The sequence below is a fragment of the Prinia subflava genome, chromosome 13 (genome assembly GCF_021018805.1).
Source record: "Prinia subflava isolate CZ2003 ecotype Zambia chromosome 13, Cam_Psub_1.2, whole genome shotgun sequence".
NCBI lineage: Eukaryota > Metazoa > Chordata > Aves > Passeriformes > Cisticolidae > Prinia > Prinia subflava.
Genome location: NC_086259.1, coordinates 3011973 through 3036694, shown reverse-complemented (window position 1 = coordinate 3036694; position 24722 = coordinate 3011973). Strand labels below are relative to the sequence as shown.

The 24722-nt window shown below is 41.2% G+C and overlaps 1 protein-coding gene across 2 annotated transcripts in view; it reads right to left on the bottom strand.

Annotated features, from left to right (window-relative positions):
* The window catches only part of PEPD (peptidase D), a 147937-nt gene that overhangs the window by 30482 nt on the left and 92733 nt on the right, over positions 1-24722 (bottom strand). For both annotated transcript variants that reach the window (XM_063410695.1, XM_063410696.1), the window contains 2 exons: positions 24102-24179; positions 7391-7539 (listed from right to left, as the gene is read on the bottom strand). In XM_063410695.1, coding sequence (XP_063266765.1) covers positions 7391-7539; positions 24102-24179 — 227 coding nt within the window. The remainder of the gene's footprint in view (positions 1-7390; positions 7540-24101; positions 24180-24722) is intronic.

Here is a 24722-nt window from a genome sequence, read left to right as displayed (position 1 = left end):
GAGTCAGAGCTGAAGGGCCCCCTCTGAATCATTCTGTACCTCAGACTGTTCATTTCAAAATTGTCTGAACGTGACAAAGGAATGACAGAGTGCAAGGGTTGCTCCCAACATTAGAGAAGCACCTTCAAACACCTATTCTCAACTGCAAAATGCAAGACTTGACCCCGTGAGGCACCTGGAGCAAAGACAGAGGAGGGAGCATCAGCTACAGAGAACTTTGTGAGCTCTGAGCCAGGCACTGCTGGGCTGTGCTCACTGGCTATTCCAGCCTGCTGCCCTTACCTCAAACACCTGAGCCTTTTGGGAACTACTTACCTCTTTGCATTTATTTAGCATCTACAGCAAAAAGGCACCCATTTCTTGTAGGTTCTGAGGATCAGCTGGCATCTACATGATTAATAAAAGGATCTTTTATTTGCTTGGCATACAGGGCCACTTCTTTGTCTGAAATGTTTTTGACTGTATTTGAAGTGTACTTGACTGTACTTTCCTGGTCAAAGATTATATGGCAATCCTGGCATCAATGAAATCTGCAAAGTCTGATCTTTGATCCTGAAAGATAGGATTTAAGAGCTTAAAGAACCCAGATCTTTAAGTGAAACTGGATTTCTGGGAAAACCATATACAAGGAACCTTCCAGCCCTAACATGGAGAAACCTCCATCTTGTGTTATCAGAGATGTTAGTCCTGGGACGGAGATTTTCTTCAGGACCTTCCTCAAAAGCATTTATTGGAAAAGCAAAGCCTGAAAGTCAGAGACAAGGCAATATTCACTGTCTTGGATAGTAAAATGCAGACCTTGGGGAGATGCATATAAGATGAGCTCCAACTTGAAAAATGCAGAGATACAAATTCTATAGGGAAACCCTGTGGTAATGTCAGTATCCCAAGGAGGAATTCACACTGCAGATAAACTGACGTGATGAACAACAACTTCTGTGCATATTTGGAACTAATTTTTATTTTTTACTGAAACAAACAAACATCAATCAGCAAATATTCCCAGCTGCATAGCTAATGTCTGAATGCAATTCTGATTCAATGGGGACTCTGTATACACAAGCTTTTCAAATCATAAAAATGTAGAGATAGGGGAAATTGAGAGGCTGCCAACCTAGCCTTACTCAACTGTTCCTTGGGAGCAGTTTGCTAGACTTTTTTGAGGGAGATTGTTTTTGAAACTGGAATTTAGGACAATAGACCTTACAGAGTGAGGTGTTTTAATTCCTTGCACCCCAATATTAATGTATATAACTCAAAAGATTGAAAAAATATTTTTAACATAGATTTTGCAGTAGTACCAGGCATGCTAAGCACAGCCAGCTCTCTTCCCCTCCTCCTGTGATTTTCCATTAGTCTACAGAGAAGACAGAGAGTAATGCTTGGAGGTCCCAGGATGCAATTGCAAAAGGATGAAGATGGAAAGTATGTGATTGCTCCAATATTTAGCTCATTAATCTTAAAGACTCTGTTTATGCTTTAGTGCATTAATGCAAAATAGTTCTAATTGCAAAGCTGAGAGATAGGCATACTTTCTTTTTAGCTCTTCTCAAAACAGTAGCAACATATTTCAGAAACTTCCATGTTTCTATAAACAGAAACTGTACATAAAAACTTTCTATATGTAGCAACCACACTGTCCTGGTCAACTAGGAATTAAATTTATAGAACTGAAATTATTAATATTCTAGCAGCATCTCCTTGGCCTCTGCCACTGGCATTTCCATCTGCATGTTTCACAACACAGCGTGGAGTGATTCAGGTTAGAGGGGACACCAGGAGGGTACCAAGCCCTGCCTCAGAGTAGGGTTAACTTCAAAGTTAGATCATGTTCCTTCAACAAATTGTTTTCTTGAGGTTTGAGAGAGAGACTTACAGCAAAACGAATTATTTAACACTTATCTTCAAATAGATTGATATAAATTCCAAAGAGCAAACAATAGTGGTCTCCCAGGTGTACCAGTGACAAATTATGGAAAACAAAGCTAACACATTGAAATTGGATCTAACTTGTGCAACTAAGATAAGGAACGGAGTGAGACAGATTTGGGAACCATGGACATGTGCCCTTTCTAATCCCTCAGACCTCTCCACTACTAACAAACGTGCCCAACTCGCTCACAAAAGAGTCCAATCTGCTCCTGCACCTCAGGCGTTCAGCTGCTACCAGGAGAGGTGTTCACTGGAGGTGCCACAGCCATGAGAGCTGAGACCTCGCACCCTGCCCCTCACCACTGCACTCTGCAGCCTCATGCCTACTGAGGGTGTGCTCCACAATACTTTTTTTCCACCACAGTTTGCTTTTTTAAGCCTGGGCAATTATGGGGGTGGGGGAGAGCTACACTAAAAGCAGTAATTTTATGGTTATAGCATCAAGGACTCCAGAGTTGAGCAATATCAACTAACACTGTCTGTGTGAGCTTTGCTTGGACCCTCTGACGTGTTACTGTTCAGTCCTTTAGTTACATCAACATCTACTCCTTTACACAGGATTTCAGTAGTACCTAGGCCTTTTTGCTGATGCTCCCTATTCCAGTCCTGCAGTAAAATCTTTAAAAATGTAAAAAAAACCTTCAATGACACTTGCCAGGGGAGCAGGCCCAGGGCTATGTTTTGCAGTGTGGGCAGCTGGCTAAAGGACAGAAAACCCCATGCAAGCAAAACTGCAACATCCATTCACGTGTTACTACAGACGTAGAGGAGAGCCTCAGAAGGACGGAGGAAAAGCTTCCACCAGACAAAGCAAAGCTTCCCACCAACCACAAGATGCAAATCCACAGGAAGCTCCAAGTTCATTTACTTCTAGGGCTACCCCGTTTCCAGAAGACTCCGAACTCCAAGGCAAGCACACCTCCTGATAAAACACTGAAGATTTCTGTTCATTATATAACTCCCTTTCCATCTGTTACAAAAGCTGAAAACAAGCAAAAAAAAGCCCAAGAGATTTCACAAGCAGGCAAGCATGGCAAATGCACCTAAAAGTTGCCTCTGGTAATCAGCAACCTTTCTTACACCAGACTCAGGTTCCCAGCAGGATGCTAAGAAACTTGCTTCAAACACAGGGTTTTTTAAAATTTATTTTACTTTTTTTTATTAATCATTTTCTTTCATTTTGCCAGAGTTTGGCTTGACAATCAGGAGTGTAATTTGTAGAAAGGCTGGGCACTCAACAGCTGTAACAGAGGTCAAAACAGCTGGGGATTGAGCAAGAGCTATGTTCAACTCTCCTAAAAAAGTCTGATGAATTTGGAATCCCAAATGAGTCAATAGCTTTTACATTCATTTCTCTAGCCTATTAGCTCCTGCCTGCAGAAGGGGGACTGCTGTACACTTGCACATCATTAAGATGCAGGGAAAGCAAACCTACTTGCCTGCCCAGCACCTGTGCACTGTTGTGATGAGCACTCTGAGAAAAACTGATGAGGACGTTGAGCATTTTGGATTCAGAGCAGGTTTTGAACAGTAGGCAGTAAACAGCTCCAGGCCATGCACAGAACAGAAGGTTAAACTAAATTACTGAATGGCTGCTCATTACTGCAGCTCTTACTGTTATATGCATTGTGTGAAGACAGCAGAGTGAGAAACAATGAATATATCTACAGGAACATTTAATTCCAATCATCCTGGGAGGTGAAATCTCTTGGTTGTCCCCACTTCCTGTATTTTTTGTTTGTTTACACAGTGGAATTTTGAAGTGCATGAGTTGAATTCATTTCAGATGAAAGTAAACTGGGAGATGTGCTCCAGGACTGCATTTAATGTGCCTCAACCTTTGGCAAATCCAATGAGATTAAAAAAAGAATGAAGAAGTGAGACAAATTAGGACACTAACTTCTGGAATACTCTGAGACATGTGGCTTTACAATTTCACTCTTTTTAAACTATTCTTTCTATGTAGCATATGTCTGTAAAGCAAATTGTGTCTCAAATCACTGCTCTGAGAAAGAAATAGTTGATGCCTCAGCCACTGAAGGAAATGAAAGTGTCAATATTCTGCACATCTGCCCCTGTATTTCAGTTCTGTGGAAGAGGAAATGTAATGCAGATGGACTTGACACAATTCAGAATATCCCCTAAGCAGAAATGTAGCATTCCTCTCTGACATCTTGGATCATAGGCCTGACTTTGTAGAAAAGACAATTAGCCCACTGCCACACAAGCATACTTTTTTGACTTTCCCTTCAGTGACTGTCACTGAAGCATCACTGTCTTCATCAGTGCTCCATGTTCAGTGGTTTCAAAACTTCTACTTATGCAAGACTGAGTATGTCTTCCCTTTTATTTTAAACAGATTTTTTAATGGCAGAAGTTGTGGCAACTGCACTGAATTTGGGCTGTAGTCCCACAGAGAGTGCTTCTTGACTTTCAGGATATAGTATTTGCCTTGCAGAAGGAATTTTGCTCTTGGAGTTGTAAGGTAAGGAGATCCATAAATACGATTAGAACTGTTGGTACATTCAGACCATGCACAGAATGTAGTCAGATGAATGCTTCTCTATAATGAAATACAATGTTTTGGAGTATTTTAAAATTAAAACTGTTTGTATATAGAAGTATAAACAGAATGTATTAGGAGGTCTATTATCTCTCAGAAAGTAACGGAGAATTACCACTCAAAAGTTAATTAGGTTCATATGAGAGCCAAACTGAAAAAAGAAATGCAAATCTCTGAATTTAACACACCTGTACAGAATGGTTAAGGTTGCTAGCAAGCTGTGTCCCTCCATAAACACAGTTATGTAAGCCAGTATTTAGTCAGTGATTCTCCTTGAAGTACCCACTCCCTATCAGGAAGACCCCAGGAGTCATTAACATCCTGATGACAGCTACCAGATGTGCCCTGTGACCCTCTGCCACAAGGCACAACAAAGGCCCAGCTCTGCAGCAGAGATAAACTCCATTTCCTACAGCAGCTGACTGCTCCAGGAATGGCTCCTGCCACCTCACCTGTCACTGGGCTGGCTTTGATCTTAGGAACTCTGGGAAATGAAGATTAGCAAAAATAACAGCAAAATTAACATAGGCTTCATACTCCAGAAAACCTCACCAAACATGATGGCTCTGGATTTTAAATTTAGTGCCTCAAATCCTGCAAGCTCCTCTGCCTCTTCCTTTGGACACCCGAAATATTACAGGGAGAAGAGACACTTGTGAGTTCCCATCACCATTTCCTGCTCCCCTCTGGGACACACCTGGCTCCCCCAGGAGCAGATCCCAGTGCTTTGGTCAAGGAGCTCACAAACTAGGCGTGCCCAGGGAGGCTGCAGCGTCTCTCCTGAACCATCTCCCTCTGGACAGCAGTGACAATGCACAGGTTGGCATCAGCCCTTGAGGGGCTCTGGGGTCTCTCAGCAGCCCGACAAGCATGTGACACTAACCATGCTATAAAGGTCAGTGTTCCCAGTTCTTCTTATTCAGAATGCTGGTCTTCCAGGAGATCTTAAAAAGCATCTAAAAAGCAGACTTTTCAGGTGGTGAAAATCTTTGCATGTTACCATGTTAACTGGATCTGTAATTCAAGAGTCCAGGTTGCACTTCATTGCACTCTGAAGCACAAAAAGAATGAAACCAATGAACCACTCCACGGAGTGGTTCATGATTACTAGTCTCATAAAGAGTGTAAATGCATTTGCATCGTTCCTCCAAACAGGCAAGACAACAATAAGAACAGAAAGTTCAGTCCCTTTTTCTGCCAGAGATTAAGAATGATTTGTCTGTCAGTGATCTCAAGCTCCCAAAGGTAGTAAAAGACCCCTGCAACTACTTCTCAGAAATACTCAACTTAGTATGTCCTTATTTTCTGACACTGTTAATAAAGTGTTCAGCAAACTGAAAAATTCTCTACGCCATCCTGGGCACATCATATTAGCTCTCAAATTCTGAAGACAGTCTGCAACTTATTAGCATAAAATACTGCTGGAAATGTTACATGACATTAAAGGTGACACTGAAATGCAACACAAACTGTGAAGAGGAATAGGGACGAGTCTTCAGGGGAGGAACAGCAGATGATCAAGAATGCATATTGTTATTGAAACAGCAAAATATCTAGTCTCATTTTGCAGATAAGTGCTATTTCTCCTGATGCATTAAGAGGCTATCTAGAACACAGGCTAGAGAGAGGCAAAGGAATAAGGTAGGGATTTATTAAAAAGGCCTTCAGAGGATACACCTTGGGCAGTACAAGAGCCTGGCCATGGCTCCACCCAAGAAGGACAATGGGTCACGAGTGTTCACACTTGTGTAAGTTTTGGTCCATTAATCTATTGGAGTTAATTGTCCAATTATAGCTTCAGGTTATGCAGTCCCATCCTCCCAGTTTGCTCTCCTCAATTCCCTGTTGTTTATACTTTTTGGGCCTGAAGCTGTAATGGTGTCCTTGGTTCTTGGGCTGGAAAAGGATTGTTTTGTCTGACTAAACTGTGGAGAGAACTTGCTCACACTTTATATGAAGCTCAGAGTTATACACCAATGCAGTACAGAATCTGGATAATATGAAAGCTAAGACTTAAGGCATCACTCCCTTCCAAGCTGCTCAAATGAACAGTGCTGCTGCCAGCCTGTATAACAAGAAAAGTGCTTCTGTTCTAACTGGCAATCCAGAAAGCACATGCACTCAAGGCCTGATGACTGAAGACTAATACAGCACATTTAAAGGATAAGTGTGCTTTGTGCATTGAGTACATTCCTCTCAGAGATGCTCCATTAGTAATATTGAGCAATGCTCAAGTACCTTCACCAGTGACAGAATTGCAGCAGCAGCTAGTTCTAAAAGATTTATTTGCTAGCCTGAAAGCAGAATGGGAGAGAAATAAGGCTTTAATTAAGCCACACAGTTGTTTCAAATGAGAATGTGTATTTGTTGAATCAGTTTGCCTGCAATTTAAAGGCATAGAGTGAAGTACCCAATAGCCAGTGCTTTTGAAAGCTTTTTAAGGCTAATTATCCTTCCCAAAGATGCACACTCCATCCCCTTTTTCAACAGATTTCTATTGTCCCTACACATAAAATACAGAAAATGCTTAAAACAAACAGAAGCACATGTGCTCACTCAAACCCTGACTTCAGCATTTGGAATAAGCTTCCTGAAAAGATTCCTGTAAAGACACATTTAAGAAACAACTGCCACTCTCAGATGAAGGGAATTAAAAAAAAAAAAAGATTAAAGGATCTTATTAATTGTGTTAAGAATTGTTTCTATGTTATGTCTTTAAAAGTGCTTGGAAAGTGTTGTGCATCCTACCTCTATATATTAGGAGCTGCTTAACCATGGAAATCAATTTTATCATCTTGTTCCCTTCCAACACTTTCTGAAATGCAAACATAATTGATTTGGCAGCCTGAATGCCTCTACCAAACCTCTCACTTCTGACAGGCTCTGATTCTTTACCTGGTTTGATTGCTTTCATCACAGCCCGTGATGCCCTCAGCACCGCCTCGTAGACAGCCCTCTGGTCAGCAGTGAACTTGCCATTGGCAGGGAAGGTGCAGGTGATGTCAGAGCCATAGCAGTAATATTCTCCTCCCATATCAAACAGGCTGAAAGGGAAACACAGGGGAAAGAAATGAAAATTGAGTTCCAAAGAAACAGTAGAACACAGCGGCCCTTTCTCTTGCTCTGCACTTAAAATCATCTATATTTTGGTAGATCACCAATGTAATCACTACTTGAACATTGTTCTAAGTAAAATGGGATGACAATCCCTTGAAATCTCCTGGGAGAAGGGTATCTGCACTCCTTATGGCTTAAACTGATACCCTGATGGGCTGTGCTGGCCCAGGATGGGAATGCTCAGAGAACACAGAAAGGACAAAAAGTACATGAAGAGTCCACTTTAAGCTCCTCAGTTCCACTTTCTAGGAATTCTTCCCAGAAGAAAAAAACATGTTCTTTTTTTCTTTCCTGAAGAATGCTAGCACCACATACAGCACCCAGCATCCAAAACAGAATCCCACTTAACAAAGAAATGTTAATGGAATAAGGATTATGGAAAGATCCAACCAGGAAAGTATACACAGTACAGCTTTCTGCATCAGAGGCAGAAGAAAGGAATTATGAAGTGCTTTCTTTTATGGCAACAAAAAAACTGGCTTACCCCTAGAGAAGTGTATTTATTCTATACGTGAATAAATGACTCACCACTGATTGCTCAGCTGCCAGAAATCAATCTACAAGAATGGCAAGTGGTCCTGTACACCCATGTGAGGACCATGTTAGACGCTTGCAGAACTGTGCTTCTCAAGCCCGCTTGAGAAGGCATTGCATTGTCTTCAGCAGGCTCAGAAATCAGTAAATAACCAAATAACCATTTGGACCAGTCAACACTCCAGCAAATAACCCCCTTGGTTCACCATATATTGATTTACAGGAAGGCACATTTTACATACAAGACTTTGATCTTGGTATTTGTGTCACCTCCTGATTTCTATGGTAATGAGTCAGAGTTGAAATCTGTGAATTTAAGTCTTCTTCCAACCACCCCAAACAACTATGAGAGGCTAACAACCACAGGAAACATGATTTTCCTTCACTGTGTTTGAAAACCTTGGCGTTTTCCTCCCCTGGCTGCTTTTCCATGGCAGGGTGAGTCAGACAGCACAAGCAGAAGGCAGGGCACTCCACCGGGGCAGCCTCCCTGCCACTGAGTCCTAATTACAGCAGTAATCAGGAGAACTGTGCAGTGCAGCTCTGTCCCCAGGCAGAATATGTGACTAGGTAAGGATAAATAAACCACAAGAAGTGCTATCACACTCTGCTGTAGCTGATCACCACTTCCAGCACAACTGCTACTGAGAGCAATGGACAGTGAGTGAACAAAGGCAATCATGATAAACTAAAGCGCATTTCAGCAGGGCTAGGGCTCTTCTTGCTGGGTTGCACACACAGATAAATACTCAAGAAGATTTACTCGAAGAACTTTTAAAATCCACTCTACAATTTCCTCCCTGAACAAAACTCTGCACTGAGTGAATCTCTGCCTGCCTGCAGTCTTTGCCAGCCTCCCCAAACTGGGCAAGGTTCAGCTGAGACTTGCAGGACCGGAACATCAGGAACCAACCCTGCAGAGCTGCACCAGGCTTAAAGCTGCAGGAGCCGCCTGCCTGGGACAGTGCTGCAGAGAGAACTGCAAAGCTGCCTGTGTACACACCAGGCTGACACAAACACCATCCCTTCACTTCAATGTGGAACACGGAATGTTCATCCAGAAAGTTGCTGGTTGAAAAAAGATACAAAACAGGCAGCAAATGTCACATCCACAGGGTGAAAAAAACACGATTAGACATCAACATAGAAACTATAAACCAGCCTGGCCAAACCTCAGAATCAGAAACTCCATCCACAATGCCTAAGTTTTGATTTTATGGTTAGATTAGCTCCTAAAAATAACTAAAGATACACATAAAAAATCTACAGATACAGAAGAGTAGTTGCAGGAACTAGGAATGATGGAAGAAGCTGCTCCGTGCTGTAATGTACCAACAAGAAACAGATCAGTTCCAAATCTTTGAATGCACCCCAGACTGACCCTTTCAAAGTGACACATCAAGTTTCAAGATGCTTTGTGAGTTCTGCAGCAGTTCTGCAGCCTCTGTTGTATTTATAAGTGTAAATGCCCATTCAGCATGGTGACAGTAAAGCTGTGGGTAACAATTTGAGGACTCCCAGTACGTGTCTACTAGAAGTTGCTATGCTTTGTACATTTTATGGTATATTTTACCTGCAAAGTAGGTAAAATATTCTGACCTTACCAGAGGCAGAATTTCACCTATGTCTTTAACCTTACAATTATCAGCATTTTCTCAAACCCATTCATCACTCAGTGGCTGCTAAATAGTTTTTGAGTTACTGGAGAACTGAGCAATGGAAAAAAAATTCGCAAAGCTGATGGTACACCAAAACAAGGCTCATGAGCTAGGAAGAAGCATTTGTTCAGGTCTCTTGGCTTCCAGACAAGAGGAGACATGAGGGAAGATGATCTTTCAAATTCCACCCCACATCACAGCACACCATCCAGCCTGTATGCTTCAGTGAGAAAGCATCCAAACCAAATGGGACATCTGGGAGATATTTTGGCTTTTATCGGGAATTCTCTTCCATTTAACTTCAGTCGGGAACATATCCATTAGCTAAAATGTTGCCCAAGACATGGAAATAGCCCAAATATTGTAGTTGTACTGAGAAAATAATGGAAGCCCGAGAAGATCCCAGTTTTGTATATTTGCTTGCCAGGCAAAATAAATGGTGAAGCATATTTATATAAAATAAAATGTATGACAGCTACTATCTTTTTCTGTTGACTAACCAGAAAAAAAAATCTAGAAGATGGTTCCTTAGAAAAAATACATTTATTTTACCCTAAAATTAGACAGTAAATTGCTAGTGAAAAAGATACTGTTAGTGCATTCTAGTTTGTTCTCAACTGCATGTACAAAATTACCTGTCTGATAAGTGTAGTCTTAAAAGGGTCACATACAGAAACAATTACTTAATGTTATTTGAACTGTTATCAAAGGTAGCAGCAATATCAACAAATTAAATGCAGAAATTAAAATAGGCCTTATAGCCATCTTGATCTATAGCTTACCTTTCAAGAGCTGTTTAAAACAGATCGACATATGCAATAAAATCATAAACATTCACCAAACCCTATCATATTTCCCTTTTAGATAAATTAAGTGCTACACATCTAGCAGACTGTGTATGTCATCATTACATATACATTGCATATACATTATATTTTGTATAACAACATTAACTGTGAATTCAGTCTTCTGCTGAATGATGAAAAACTTCATTCTAAAAATACCATTTCACCAGCCCTTTTTCAGGGAGAACACAGTTGTGAATTGGTGATTTCAATGAGATGGTATGTCTGAGGCTGTCAGGTTTCTGAGGCATTTGAAAGGGACGGTGAATAGAGGAGTGCTGCTGACCAAAGAGAGACATTAGATTTTATGTCAAACTATGCATTGATTTAGCTTGAAGCTGAGGAGGCCAGCTCAATCTCTTTCAAAACCTTCTGAGGGAGAAGCTAATCTTGCTTTGCATCATTTTGTTGTGAGCAAAAGCAACAAACAGCTTCCTTTCAGGGTGAAACGTGCATGATGTATAAAGCAGATTTAACAGGCAGCAGACCTAAGCACCCCATGAAAATTCCATGCTACTGTTTCAATTTATTTTCTAGAATGACTAGGAAGCCATACCACAAGTAAAAGATGCACAGCAGAAATAGTCCAAACTTCTTGGAAGTATGGGCACAGCTCTCCAAATGGAGGCTTCAGTTTTGTGAAGCCTACAAAATACATTACAAAATACTGAAAACATTACTAACTAAAACTGAACAATCCAAAGTACAAGAAAAACCAGATGATAACTCGCCAGTTGCTCTACTGACAGAATGCCTTGCTTATGTACCAGTAATCCAACATTAGCCAACAGTGTTGGAATACAAGGTGCCTGCTTTGTAAGTCACCTTCAGAAATAACTAAGAGATTTAATTCCTTTCACAGGGAAAAATATCAACTCACAAGTTTCAATCATTTTGCACATAAACCAGTATCACAGTCAAGAAGAAGGAGAAACGTGTGTGACATGCCACAGCCTTGCAGAAAGGCTTGGCTGGACTTGCCCCTCCTCACAGCAGCTCCCCAGCCCTTCCCAGCAAGTCCCTGCAGAGGTTCAACCCAACTGGGGCTCTGCTCCCCCTGCAGGAACCCAGGAGGGAAGTTTGGTGGAAATATTTCAAGTCCTGTCAATTTTAAAGTGGATACAGGTTTGTAAGTCAATGCTGGAACTGAAACACAACGTGATGCACTAAACTCCTTTCCCCTCCTGTCCCTCCGAAACAAAATGGATGAGTAAGACATGGCTGTGTTATTTTCACAGAATATTGGCACCACAAAATGCAGATTTATAGTTACATTTTTTGCTTTCAAGCCAAGAAAAATAATATGCATTTTGATATTGATTTTAGCTTTCTTAACCTTTGACTGTGAAGCACCGTGAAACGCTTTGCGTAACACTTTAAATTTGAACACTGTGGACTATAAAGAGTCATAGTTCTTCATAAAGTCACTGTATGCCATTTTTAAAAAATAAAGTATCATCTTCGTTTAAGCATGTGTTTTACTTTTATGGGCTTGCTGACACTTTTATTGTCAAATAATTTGAAACTGCCAGGCAATGAAGCAAATTATGGCCAATATCACAATGGGAAGCAATACTTTATTTGGGATATCTGAGCCATGCGTATGAATTGTTATGATCCAACCACCAACCCAGCCCAAAGACAAGCTCTCGCAGGCATTTTTTGGGAAGCCTACATCTACTCCCACGAGCTAACACATAAAGCTGTCACCTTCCTGCTCTACAGACCTGCCTGATCTGTACACTCAGAGCTGGATCACCTCACGATAATTATGAAAGAATTCCTCTTGTGCAGTTGTAAATGTGGCAGACTGGGGTGAAAGGCAGGTGGACGTCCTTGTGCAATGCACCCCGACACAGTGTCCCACTGAGCAGCACCCGCCTGCGACCCACGTCCTCCCCAGAGTCTATTTCAGGACAAAACCTCCCCTTCCCCTGGGCGCTGTGCAAGACTAGCAATTACAAAACTGATATTGCCCTATCTTACTGTGCCCTCCTCACACCTCAGGTTAAACAGGTGTGAATGCTGAAGCACTTTACTCAGCAACATTTACTGAGGTTTTAGGGGTTTGAGCTATTATAAATCAACACACCTATGAGCAGCCACACAGATGAACTGGTGCCAGCCAGCCTTAGGAGAGCAGAATAAAGGTACATGGAGCCTTGTCCTCCCCTTATTGCCATAAAAGCAAGTCACCCCCAGCTGGAGATTTATGCTATGTGATCTCAGCATACTCTGCTCCGAGGTCAGAGAGTGCACTGTGTGTTTTACACTTCATGCAGCAATTAAATCCTTAAGTATTCACACGCTAACAAAATCCAACTGTTTGTTTGGTTAAACACTTCTAAGGCAAGCTTAAGGGAGCTAGGTATCAGCATTTCTATGAGATATGTTTTGGAAACAGGCCAACTGATTTGGAAACAGGGTGGTTTAACAGGAGACCACAAGAATGAATTATTGTAAATGATATCACAAGGAAGAAAGCAGAGAGATAAGTGACATATACTTTTTCATACACTTGTATCTTGACTAGCCAAGAGTTATCAGTTAAAAAAGCAACACTGGGTAAGATAACATCATAACCCCCAAGAGAGAATTGGGAGAGTACAGTGTATAGTCCTACCATGCTCAGGAAGAGGTTTTTAAAGAGAAGCCTTGCTGTTACCAGCTTCAATCTGACATGGCAGACAAGGAACTTGTACTGGCTCTGTCTTGAAGCCAGGCTTGGCTCACTGGTTTAAAGCCAGCTTGTTGTTATCAGCACCCAAGGAGTCAAGAATAACCTTAAAAAGTGTTGGAGAATACTTTTTCTGTAGGAAATTTGATTCTGAGTATTCACAAGTGATCAAGTTTTTGTTTAAGCCTCCTGTTCAAAAGAAGAGGCTGTAGCCACACAGGTAAATGCAGTTACAGCTGCATGACTACTTTCCACCCAGTTGCAAGTTAGGTTACCATGTGGTCGCACACTTATTGTTTCTCCTCAGCTGTGTCTTTTCATCTTGTCTACCTTCTCCACAACTTTTTTATTATTGCTCATCATGTACCACTGTCCCACTTCACAGGCTTTCCCACATTATCTCAAAGATAATGGGAGGCTTGTCTCAAACTTTTCTCACAGATGACAAGATCCACCACTAACTAAGCTTTGCTCAGATAGAAAGAATGTGATAAAAGTATCTCTACACTGAATTTTGAAGGAGAGAGGATTGCCTGCCTATATCTCTACAATTCCAACTACAGAGACTTCAGTGGCTGTACCAAGAGTACACAGAAGTTTGAGCTGGCTGGATTAAAACAGAAAAAATAAAAGAAAGCAACCAAACACAAAAGCTTCACCAGGTGTTGGTGTTGCACTGCTCAGGGTTTCCCCTCACTGTCACAGACACAGGACACTGGCTCACAGAATCAGAGCAGCAGTGTGGAGGTGGGTGCTGTACCCCTGGCAGGAAGCTGTACCCCGGCAGGGAGCTGCTTCAGCCCTGATGCTGAGAAAAAAACCAACAACAGTGTATGGGAGTGTCCTCTCTTACAATGATTTGTGTCAAGCAGACCTTCAGATCCATTCCTCCCATAGGATATGAAATGTAAATCTCACGGAATCTACCAAATGAGCTGCACATAAGAGCTGGCTCAGTAAACACTCACGTACATTAGTAAGATTGCTATTTTCATACACAGGCTAAGAAGGAGTCCCTTGCTTACGGCATTTATCTCTTGAAAAAATCTATGATGAGATCCTCAGGCTTCTGTGCTAAAACAATCAATTTCCATGATCAAATATAAAGCCTCTTCTACCTCCATGCAGTTTGTATTAATGTCTTCTTAAAAATGCTGTTTGCCCAGAGCAAAGAGCAAAGAAATCTTCTGATGGGCTTGTTCACAGATAAATTTGCCCCAGGTGCTATTCTCAGTGTTTCAGCTAAAGCAGAGGGATGTTTCTGATACAGAGGTGCTGCCCACAAATAACAAGTACTGGGAACACCATGCCAGTACTGCTGGGTTGGGGGAAGGAAGTGGCAGCAATGAGGGTTCCACAAGATGCAGAAGGCAGCGGAAAACCTCAGCCAGATCCATGCTGACAGTGTGCCTGAGACCAGGAGCAGGCTCAGGGGAAGTTCTGACCAAAGGGTCACCTATCTGACTTGTCTCTTTGCTGAATGGATGATTTCTTTTTTCTGTCTTTACTACCCTAAATATTACCCATTTTAACAGACATATTTAGTAAGTCTCTCAACTTACTCTCTTTAGCAGAGACAGCTTGCTGAAAAGTCAGCAGAGATGGCAGCAAACCTCCATTCTGGCTGGTTTCCATCCACTGGGTGCCTCCCCTCTGGAAAGGCAGTATCTGGGGCATTCATGGCTGCAGCTGGCTTGCTCAAACAAGGAGCTGCAGGAAGAGAGGGGTACATCCAGGAGAAACCTGTCCTGGCAGCTGAGTACTTCCCAATCAATGCAACAACAGCAAACCTCACTGGCTCCTCACCAGAATGTCTCACCAGCACAGCACAGGGTAAGAACACTACAGCTACCTTTGCAAGTGAATAACTTCTGCTGCTGATCAAACCAGTCCCTTTCTAGACGTCCACTGAGAAATGGATGGTACTGAAAGTGAATTGTAAAAGTTTGATACTTCCAATACAGGCCACGATTCCTGGCTGCTGGCATTCAGAACTACAAGCCTACTCAGCCTTTCAGCAGCTGGACACTCTGAGCTGTGCTGCCCAGCTTTGACACACAACCATCAGAGATCACTGAACAGGTGAGGCATCAGACCCTACTTAATGATTTTACTGTAAATACTGTCAAGCTTTCTTACATGTGTATGTGCATGCTCACACATGTGCCCGTGAAAGTAAAAGGCTAACACTTCAGTGTCCTTCCATGATGAAAACTGGGCCAGTGTCCAATGGCACAGGTTCACTCAGTTCTTCTGACAGCCTATGGTTGTTTCATTGATTGTTCAAGCAAACTCCAAATTATCAGTTCTCAAATGGAACGCAACACACAGGAGTTTTAGAATACAGAAGCTGACAATGGAATGAAAACACCCTGAGAAGACAGTTGTTAGCCTTTCCATGGACAAGTCAAAAGTTCAAGCCAAGAGCACAGTAGAGAAGGCAGCAACTAGCATTTCCAAAAAGGAGGCTGCCTATCTCCCAGCTGAGCATGTTATTTTACCTGTAAGAACACTTCTTTGCTAGTTGAAAGGAACACCCACTGTTCATGGCAGCACCTGGAGTGGAAGCACAGCACTGCACTGTGCAAGGCAATTGGAAATAGTGCCCTGAACACCTCAGTGGGCTCAGCCCTGGTGTGGAGCAGCACTGCCCCAGCAGGACCCTGCGGCTCTGCCAGACTCTGCTCTGCCGTGGGTAATGAGAGATTCTCTGCACAGACACAAGAGAACACCCAACACTGACTTGAACACAAGCACTGGGAATTGCATCTGGTTCAGGGGGAGCACACAGAAGCTGTGTTGGGCACTAACTGTGCCTTCCCTCTGAGCCACAGAGTAGTTTAGAGGACAGGCAGACTCCCACTAAAATTGTACTTTGACCTACCCAAGTGAGTTCCCCACACTGATGAGAAAGATTTTGCTACTGAATTCTATCCAACACAAGCAACATCCACCAAGAGTACTTCCATCACACTTCATGCGTATTTGTGTTGAAGACCACAACAAAAAATAGATTACAAGTCCAACAGCAGCCAGGTTTTTTTCAGAATATGCTGGGACTGCTACACTAAAACTCTGACAGATAAAACTCACAGTTGACAAAAGACATTTCACAGACATTACAGACAGCAAAAATTACAAGGCAGACCATAATACAGCACTTTAAGGAAAAGTAAAATTTGTTACAGCAAACACACTACTAATACTTAGTGATCAGGCTTTGGTGAAAAGGCTTATACATTTCTGACAGCAAGCAACCTCACAGCCTGAATTAACCAGTACTAACAGAACACATTCAATTACAGCAAAATTATTGTTAATTCTAGCAAACACATTTCACATTTTTAATCAAATTCAATTTTTCTGAATTAGCATAAAATTAATATAGTCCATAGGTACAACAAAATGAAAAATACCTACACTTGATGAAAACAGTAAATATTAATCAAACAAGAGGAATCAAGCCAAAGGAATTATTTCAGAAATGGATAGCCAGTTAATTTTGCAATCAACCAGTAAGTAGTAGCAATGTACTTTGTATTATTATTAGAAACAAAACCATTACTACCAACAAGCTGTTTCAAAATTGCAGACTGAAAAGTTACAGCTAACCATAATTTTTGCATATTATTACAGCACTGAACTTCAAATGCATAGAAGTGCACAAGGCCAAATGAAAATACAAGTCTCACCCACATAAAACAGTTGAGCATTTACATCTGACACATTAACATCCTGAGATCTTACAAGCAGTGCTTTCAAGAAGTAATAAATACAATATTTTGTACCGTAGGATAGATGGTTTTAATAGCAGACACTGAAGGGCTTGGGTTGGAAAAGGAAGGACTTCTATTATCTGATGGAAAAAGAGGGTCAGTTCCTGCTTTTTAAATGCAACATTGCCCCCACCTGGACAAATGAGTTTTAGTTCTAGGCTGATACTAGTATTGTACAACGCGATAAAATACTGAGAATTCAAAAAAATACTTTGGAAAAGAGATAACAACAAACTTTGATCATCTTTTCTGGTATACCTTTTTCAAGCTCACCTAAATCTTTTCTAGACTTACTGAAATGTTTCCAATACTTTCCTGAAATAAATGACAGCCACTCAGTACTCACAGGAAGTCTAACACTTACTCATTCTTCCAAAGTAGCGAATAGTGCATTTCCTACACATAAAACTGTATAATATTACAATAAATATGCAGATATCGTTTCAATGTGATATGTATACAGCAGAAGCATAGTGTCTGTATATAGAAAAGATAAATATGCATAGATTACACATGACAAATTTTTAATTATAGAAAACTGTATATTATGCTTTGAGTTCTAAGAATTAAAATCAGCAAAGTAACTTTTATTTTAGCTAATAGAAGGCTTAGCCATGAACAACTGAATCTGGCTAGCTCTTGCAAGAAGCAACTTTCATTTGTGATATTCTTCCCAGAATCACGGAATGTGCTGAGTTGGGAGGGACCCAAAAGGATCACCCAGCCCAGCCCCAGTCCCTGCCCAGACCCCCAACAATCCCCCCTTTGCCCCCCTGGCAGCGCTGCCCAAAGGCTCCTGGAGCTCGGGCAGCCTCAGGCAGTGCCCATTCCCTGGGCAGTGCCAGCACCTCTGGGGAAGCAGAACCTGTCCCTGATCTCCAGCCTAACCCTTCCCTTCACACACCTTGGAGTCACCAGCCACTCCAGGGAGCCTGAAATCTGGCCTTTGTCCCTTTTCAGTCATTAAAAATAAAAAGCTCCAAACATTCAACATCTTCCCTCTGCTTCATCCAGAACAACCTTTTACAACTTCCTGCACTTGCAGCCAGGAAAAACTCCCTGTGATGAACAAAACTTCTGAAATGACAATAGGAGAGGTGCTAGAAGGATCTTTTGAGAGCACCACAGGTAATAATAAAAACAAAACACCAAAAGCTACGTACAAGTGCCAAAGGGAAAGAAACAAACCCAAGTTTGACAACTTGAGCAGAGCACATACGTGTAAAGGCAGTGCTCCCAGAGGGCTGCTGAGTGTTTGCTCTGGCAAGCACAGGATGTTACCAGTATGAAAACTTGGGCAAAGCTCACTTCTTCCCACAGCTCTTATTTTAGTGCCCCCTGCTGTCAGTATTATTCTGATGATTTAAATTTGCACTGGGATATTAAGGAAAGAAGTAGAAACAAAAATATGCCTCGGAGTTAAACTATTCAGATAAAGGCCTTTTGCAATACTAGAAAATTTTCCATATCCCCAGTTCTATCATTTGACTCAGCAATAACCTTGCTTGTTGATATAGCCAAGATACATTTAAATCATTTAACATTATGCTAAGATTGTATTTTTCTGACAGATGGGCTTGGTATTGTGACACTAACAAAGCTTTCTGGTACATGAACTATTTCCAGGTAGAACTTCTTTTATTGTCATCTGCTGCAGTGAGGGCATGTCATGGGAACAGCAGTGAGACACATTCTGTTTCACCAAGGATCCTGCACTCTGCCCAATGCTGTCATTGGAATCAATAAATTATTTCAATGAAATAAGTCATCAGTAATCAATTATGTGAGTGTTAAAAGAAACAGTCAAATAAAATGAAAGACATCATCCCGTCAGATGATCCAACCTGCTTCTATTTAAACTTCTAAAAGCTACTTTTATTTTATAAATAATAGATAGTGCCACTGTAAATACAAGGTTAATGGATTCTCTCTTAGGTCTGCTGCACTTCCCAAGCAGTTGGTGCTGGTTGTACTCCCTTTATTTATGCTTTCACCCCAGCCCTCTCAATAAATCTAAATTCCCCTCTGGCCCTGGCTCAGCCAGGAGCAGTGTTCCCCTCCAGCTGCCAGCAGCCCTGCCCAGGTGAGTGCCTGCCTTCCTTGGGGTGTGGAGCAGACCCTGAGGCTGCCCAGGGTCTGCTCTTCATTGACATTGTAACTTAGGAGGATATTTCAAAATGTTAAAATGCTTCTTTTTTTTTTTTTCAACAAAATAGACAATTATTTTTCATTATTTTGCAAAGCCAAAATGGACCTACTAACACCCAAAAATGTCATTAAGTGCTTGAAGGTCAGTGATCCTGCCAATGAGAGTTGTTTACAAAGTGCTGAATTTTCACTGAGGTACATTTGTCAGATGCCATAGAAATACCAAGACATGCAACTCATGTCACCTGCAGAAAAGCACCTCAGGTAATGGCTGTATCCATTTCAGTTACATCTGGAGTCAGCTGATTTTCTTACATTTCTATTATCGAAGTGTGAGCCTCACCATGAAGAATCAACCTTTATTTTAAGATCACAGGAGCATTTTCTATTTACCAAACATTGCAGGAGCCCTGCTGATCAACTGCAACAGAACAATCAACTCCTGCCATGTGTTTGGCACGTGGCAATGCCAGGAACCCACAAGCCACCAAGCTGCAAATTGAATGCAATAAACTACAAATTTACCCCAAAACTTCTCAAATCAAAACATAAACTATACACTTCAGGTTCACATCTCTGATGGTTTCTAGAATAAACCAGCAGACCACAAAGGTGAGCAGAGACATTTGCCTTGCCCCAGGCCCCCTCTGCTGCACGTGGCTTTGCTGTTCAGTGTTCTCCCCTCTCCCCCCAGCCATGGTGTGACTCCACACTGCAGCAGGGCAAGGGCAGCAGGCAGAAAGAAGGACCCAAGGCAATTTGCTTTCATAATTTTTAAGGAAGTTTCCATTTTCCAGATGGCAGATGCTGATTTGTTGAGACACCACTTTCCACAGAAGCACACGGGCTCTTACAGAACTTGTTCTGGGTGCTCTTTCCCGGGGCCAAGTCATAACTTCCAGCCAAAGTCAGAGATCAGTACAGGAGAACTGAAACCAGAGTTTCCACCTCCCACAAGGGCCCTCTAACAGTTGAACAATATGTTTCTGCAGTGTGGACAAAAGCAAAACTGCTCACGAGACACTTGCCCAGAAGAATGAACCACGTGGGGGCTGCCATTCGATGAGCAGGAGTTCCAGATGCACATTTGCTCTTGATTTATGCTTAAAGGACTCGGATCTCTACTCCTTCAATTTACTTGGGTTATTGTCTTCTTGAGTAGCAGATTTTCATTTCATTCTAGTCCTCACCAAACTTTGAAAGACCTTTGGTTTCCCAAAATGGTGGAAGCCTCTCGTAGGCAGGGGATTGTAAACTACAACAAGTACTTTAGGTTATGACTGCACTTTCCCTTCTACCAACTGCAGTGACAGCCTCGGTCCAGAAAGGGTCCTGGCATCCAATTAGGTGATACCTGGAGAGGATCAGTGAATGTCACTGCAGGGCTCAGCTCCAATCCAAGCTGTCAGAGCTTTAAGGTGACAGAAGGAAACCAGTATTTGTGAACAGCCTGGCCACACATCATCACTGCAAGCTGTGATTTGCAACATTCCAAGAAGGAGATTTTATTTAAAGTTAATACTGAGTACAAGGGCCAAGTGCCTACAATGGTGACTCAGCCTGCCCATTTATCTGGATGGCCTTTCTGACCACAGAGACAACAGACACCTGCTTAGGGAAAGGGTTTGGTTTAGAGCAAATGGATAATTTCAGTGTTCACCACAGAATGCTGTAGTACATGAATCATTTATACAAAACACAGCCTTGCTGCTATTGCAATATTTGCTTTTAATATCCATGCCAGTTAAACATCTGTATCCTGAACACCTAAACTTCCCTAAAAATACTGGTTTCTTTCTCTGTCAATCACAGTGCTTAGTGTTAGATAGCTATTTTAATATTTAACAGATTGAAAAGGACCGCCCTGCTTAGCAAGACAGTGTGTATTAACACAAAGTGTCAGAAATTCCCTTGATAGTCCTTTGCTTTGCACTGGGATCTTTTAGTGCAGAGGCTGTACCTATAAAAAGTGTGGATTATGATGCACTATCAGAGGTGCAATTCCATACCAGTTTCTTACAGAAGCAATAAACCTACTTGATATAGGTTGATTTTTAAAAAAAGAACATCACAAAGCCAGGCTTTTCTAAACCCACTTTCTAAACTGCTTTTGATAAAGAAGTCAGAATAATAGCCTTAAAAACATATATAAAAATGAAATAGAACAAATATTTTGGCCTATGATCTTATTTTGATACAACTAAATCCTTGTTACTTATACTTTTAAAAGAGCAAACAATGCATGCACTCAAGCATTTCACAGAAGCAAAGCCACAGTCTTCCAAATATATTCTTTTAATATTCAGGTGCTTAGTTGACTTATTTATAATACTTACTGCACTGCTTTGTACATAAAAACTGAGCAGCACATTTCTGCAAAACACATGAATGTTATTCATATCCACTACGTAATCTTCGCAAAAAGACATGAAGTTCTAGTGAATAATTTATTAAAAATCATACCAAATACCCAATCTTCCAATTCTATTACATACAACTCTATGAATAGTTAAATTAATGTTATGCCAAAATGCTGGCAGAAATGGAAATAACCCTTAAAATATTCTTACCTCTTTTTCACCAAAAATAAATTCTATTTTTTCCCCATGTCCAGGGCTTCCTAAGACTATCCAACAGAGGGCTCCCCATAGCTATTAAAAAGCTTAATTGAACGCAAATTTACAAATGCTAATATACACAGACAAATGACTGCACTGTCATTTTAATGCCTCCTCTGTATGCACACACACACCCTTCTACACCCAAAGCAGACATTTGTAAAGTCACACAGTGAAACCACTCAGGTAGTGCCTTAGCAGAATTTGTATGCTGCTCATGTATGCTACACCTCAAGACTTTTCCTGAAACACAATTTTTAACTGTGGAAAATGAGTGTGTTTTTAAATTGTCTTTACAGAAATTATATCACTTTTTCTTATTATTCTTTTATTCTCAGTTGTGAATAAAATAAATCCTAAGAAGGCAGTGTGGAGCAGAGTCTGCTCTGTGAGTATCAGCCACTGGGACAGGCAGGGCAGCAGCTGGAGCCTGGCAGGTGTTTGCGCACCTGGGCACCTCTGCTGCCCCCACCTGCACCTGAAAAGCTCCTCTCAGCAGGAGCACGGTGTCACCACACCATTTCAGCAGGAGTTACTGCACTCTGTTAAACCTCTGCTGAGGCAGGGGCACTGCTCAGCAGTTTTGGAATGCTGAAGTGATCGATGTGTTTGGTAGGTTATGGTTTCCTGACACTGAGATACCTAAGGCTGATAAAAACCAAACATATTTTAAAGACTTCTCCGGTACTGCAGAAAATAAGGGTTTGCAAAGAGTCTTGTATGAGCTCTTGTGGTTTAAGAACTACAGCCATCCAGTAAACTGTCCTTGGAGACTGTAAGTGAAAGATTCCTACACACACCCCTCACCCTGAGGTCTGCCTCACCATTTAAAGATCCCAGTTTTAAATATGAGATATCGTAATGCACTGTGGCTTATCTTCTCTCAGTAACATATGCTGAGATTTCCTGTATGCTACACACCTTCTTTTCTAAATTTAACTGAAGGACACAGTGGATACACTTTTATGTTGGTATGTCCTTCCTGATCAAAAAATGCTCATAGCGTATTATGTACTCAAACACAACATAATCATAAATCAAAACTACTGCCCTGCAATAAATTAATTAGTATTTGATGGGTTTAGTAAGATATTAACCACAGCTGAAGATAATACATAAACTATTGTACAAGATGATTTTAAAAAGTTTTTACAGTATTAAGAAGAAATTATCTATCTGTAATTCAAGAAGTTCCCTATGCAGCACTAGAAGATGTGCCTGGAACTTTAGCCAACAAGGTATATTTTTTAACTTCTGAGGTTCAATTTGTTTTCCACAATAGGTTTTGAGCTTATCGGTGATAATACTAATTTGCTTTTCTTCATACATTTACATTCCACTGTGAAAATACATACCTACGCTCTTCCTGCACAGGCTACAAAGGTAATCCAATACAACTCCTCCACTGAATGTCAGTGATTAACTCCTCCAAAACTAGTTTTGCATTTTTATAAACAAAGGCTTTTCGACCCATGTCTTTGGAGGTGAAGTATGAAAGTTATGATCTGATATATTAAACATCAGAAAAATAGGTCTGTCTTTTCATTTATGGGAATGTATTTGGTGCTTCCATTCAGTCTGCTTTTACCTGCAGTGATACTGCACAGCATGTGGACATGTAATACACACAGAGAAAACTTTATTGTATTTGCAGCTGTATTACACATCACTGAACTCTAAGTAAATCTTCATAGGAAGTTTTTGGCACAATACAGATCCAGAAGCACCCTTCCCTGACCTGAACTGAGTTTGATCTCTTCACACATTCTGATCTCTACTTTCTTGTCAGGGTGTCTGTGCACATAGGCATTTGTAAGATCTAATCCATTCTGCAACTTGATGTAATTCTCTAAAAGTAGCCAACACTCTTGTAATCCTCCACCCCATCACCTGAGCTAAGCTTTGGATCTGAGGTCCAAGAGCAAACTCAAATGACAAATTTTGCAACTGCCCTTGCACTTAGAGTACAGCCCTCTCTTAAACTAAATTCTACATGCCTCTGGTCCAGAAGTGTTTGAAACAATATCTCCTTCTCCCTTTCAACTGGAGATGCAGATGTACAGGACCTTTGGAAGAAACCAGAATAATCTGGCATGCAAAGCTACCTTCTATTTTAAAGATTTAGACTTTTTATCAGTATGCAGTCATCCTTTTTCTACGAGTACATACAATTCCTGTTGGAAACAGCAGTAGCAAAACAAAAATATCAAATAAACTCTAACCCTTTACTTACCATAAGTCTCCATCTTCAATAGTCTTATCATTCGGGGCTCCAGCGTGGCCATAGTGCAAAACAGACGAGTTCTCCCCACTGACAGGCAACAAAGAAAATCAGCACAATTAGAGGAAGAAGAAACATTACCACACACATTCACACAGCAAGAAGGAACGCTGTAAGCATCAGTGTGTTCACACAAAAAGCAGCCTGTGAGAGCTGTCACAATTCCTGCCCTGCTGTGGGCTGCAATGGGCATAGCACAGGAATTCTGCTACTCTGGCTGTAAGACAGGACCTTGCTGCAGAAGGAACATGGCACAGTTCATATGAATATTTCCTGTGTCCATGACAGTGTCAAGGAAAGAATTATGCACAAGTAATTTTTCAATTTACACCTATTTATTTTTTTCTAGTGGGTTTGTTGTTTTTTTGTTTTTTTGGGTTTTTTAAATTACTTAGTGCTATTTTCCCCTATTTGAGGTTAAGTAGTCTGAGGCATAAAACAAACTAACTTCCACTGGAGTAAAATCTGGCATTTGAAACACTCTAGGAATCCCTGGGGCTGGAGAAATTGAACTGTTTGAGGGAACACCTCCATTCCCCCTCTGGCATGGCTACAGGTGGTCCCTGCTGGAGG